The sequence below is a fragment of the Myotis davidii genome, unplaced genomic scaffold (genome assembly GCF_000327345.1).
Source record: "Myotis davidii unplaced genomic scaffold, ASM32734v1 scaffold566, whole genome shotgun sequence".
NCBI classification, from domain to species: domain Eukaryota; kingdom Metazoa; phylum Chordata; class Mammalia; order Chiroptera; family Vespertilionidae; genus Myotis; species Myotis davidii.
This window is the reverse complement of record NW_006296617.1, coordinates 1,070,535-1,073,124: the sequence shown is the minus strand read 5'-3', so window position 1 is coordinate 1,073,124 and position 2,590 is coordinate 1,070,535. Positions and strand designations below refer to the sequence as shown.

At 55.3% G+C, this 2,590-nt stretch overlaps 1 protein-coding gene across 1 annotated transcript in view; it reads left to right on the top strand.

Moving 5' to 3' along the window:
- MEIS3 (Meis homeobox 3) overlaps window positions 1–2,590 on the top strand; it is a 20,025-nt gene that overhangs the window by 2,631 nt on the left and 14,804 nt on the right. Inside the window, exon 5 of the mRNA XM_015569332.1 lies at window positions 12–179. Within this exon, the coding sequence (XP_015424818.1) occupies window positions 12–179 (168 nt within the window). The remainder of the gene's footprint in view (window positions 1–11; window positions 180–2,590) is intronic.

Here is a 2,590-nt window from a genome sequence, read left to right as displayed (position 1 = left end):
GGCCCCCCCAGTACCCCGTGCCCCCTCAGGTCCACGACCTGTGCGACAACTTCTGTCACCGCTACATCACCTGCCTCAAGGGAAAGATGCCCATCGACCTGGTCATCGAGGATCGGGACGGCGGCTGCAGGGAGGATCTCGAGGACTACCCGGCCTCCTGCCCCAGCCTCCCGGACCAGGTGGGCCGGGCGGGCACCAGGCATCGCCTGCAACCGGAGCCAGCCAGGCAGCGGGGTTACAGCATGAGGACACTCACACAAAGACACACACACAGGCACACACAGCAACCGGAGCCAGCCAGGCAGCGGGGTTACAGCGTGAGGACACACACACACCGACACACACACAGACACACACATGCACACACAGAGACACACACACACATGCATGCGCACACCTTAACAGCTGAGGACACCACCATAGACTCAGCTACACCCACACAGGCTCACACACGGCCGCACAGGCTCAATTCCAGCCCTTCTCACTCATGGCCAGTGACAGCCTGCACCATATAACCAGCTGCATTGTAGGCCACACAGCCTGGTTGAGACACCGTCATTCTATGTGTGTGTGTGTGTGTGTGTTACACATGCAACAACCACACAGACGGAGGCTGAGCCACATGCCCCCAGATGCTTCCACACAAATCAGAGACAGCAACCCCGAGACCCAGCCTGACCACGGGGCCTGCACACCCGCACGCACGCACTACCTGACAGCCTGACAGTCTCCCTACAGGAGGTGTGCACACACCCCATGCCACTCCGTCTTTGAAACAGTCGGGCTGTGGTTTCATCAACAACCACACATCAGCCCAGCCACGTAGATCCCAACCAGGCCCACACCCTCAAGACGGTCGCCCTCTCACACACCCAGCAGTTATACAGCATGACACCTGCACCCAGATACAGGCGTGCTGCCATGCCCCAACCGGACTTGGGTGTGCCTCACGCTAGTCACACCCAAGGACCCTCCGCCACAGCCCATGGTATCCGCCCACTCGGCAACAGCCACGTGCATGAGACAACGGGCTACAGCTCACTCAGAGACACAGCCATAGTCCTTATCTTTTTTAAAAAAATATATATTTTTTTATTGATTTCAGAGAGGAAGGGGGAGAGCTAGAAAAATAGAAACATCAATGATGAGAGAGAATCATTGATTGGCTGCTTCTTGCACACCCCCCACTGGGGATCGAGCCCACAACCTGGGCACATGCCCCAACCTGGTCTCACAAATAGGACAACCTACAGCCACACACTCGATGGTGGTCAGATACAGCCCCCTGGCCATCCCAAGAGCCACAGCCACCTCAGAACCCACTGCATGTCTCAGCTCCACCCACGCCTCAGCCACCTCCCGTCCAGCGACAACCAGGCCATGTAGGCACTCGCACTGTCACAGTCTCAGGCCAGCTTCACGCACGCCAGCGTGGAGGCTCACCCACAGCGGTGGATCGAATCCAGCGCTGGAACCCGTGCAGGGGACAGTCACGTCCACCCTAAAGCCTTCAGACCCGATGCCCCTGCAGCTCACACACAAGCCCCCTCCAGGCACCAGGCACGCAATTGCACACACAGGACGAGCCTGCGGAACGCTTCCCTGGGCCAGCGTCCTGGGCTGTGCTCCCCAGGCCTCAGAGGGCGGGTCCTCTGGGGAGGGGCTGTTTACAGGCAGCGGGCAGGTCGAGGGCCATGACTGGGGCAGGCCGGGCACCCAGGGTTTCTGGGGCTGTCTGCATCCCTCCCACACATTCCAATCTGCCTCCCAACATTGAACTGAAAATTAAGCCGAATGACAAAGAAGTCATGGTGCCGTGTCCATGCGGGTGGCTTGGCCTCTGGGACGCGGAGCTGGGGCAGAGGGTGAGCCCAACACCTGGTCAAGTTCCTCAAGGAGTTCGGATAAAGAAAGGACAGTCCCGGACTCCGGGTCTGCGGTTCTGAGACCCCCAAGTCTCTATCCCAGTGATGGCGAACCTTCTGAGCTCGGCGTGTCAGCATTTTGAAAACCCCTAACTTAACTCTGGTGCCATGTCACATATAGAAATTTTTTGATATTTGCAACCATAGTAAAACAAAGGCTTATATTTTTGATATTTATTTTATATATTTAAATGCCATTTAACAAAGAAAAATCAACCAAAAAAATGAGTCCGCGTGTCACCTCTGACATACATGGGTTCGCCATCACTGGTCTGGTGGGGAAACAGACACCGTGAAGAGAGACAGAGGCTATTCTATTGTAGCGGAAGAAGCACCCATCTTGTCCTCTCTTTTTCATCTAGAAGATGAGAAAAAAATCCAAGTTGTCAACATGGTTTATTAAACAAGTGGTAGGTACATCAGCAATAACAAAGTCCAGTTTAATTTGGCAATGACAGGAATCCATCCTTGTTGACTGACTGCTTCCTTCTTCCAGGGGCCCATCTTCTCTCCCAATGACCCAAACTGCCCTTTGAATCCACATTCTCTGCCTGCAAACCAATAGGATAATGTGGAGATGAGGGCAGAGAGCAAGCTGATCACTCATGCCGTCTGACTTGGGAGCCAGCTGCTGGATGGCTTGACCTGGCTTTCCTTTGGGAGTG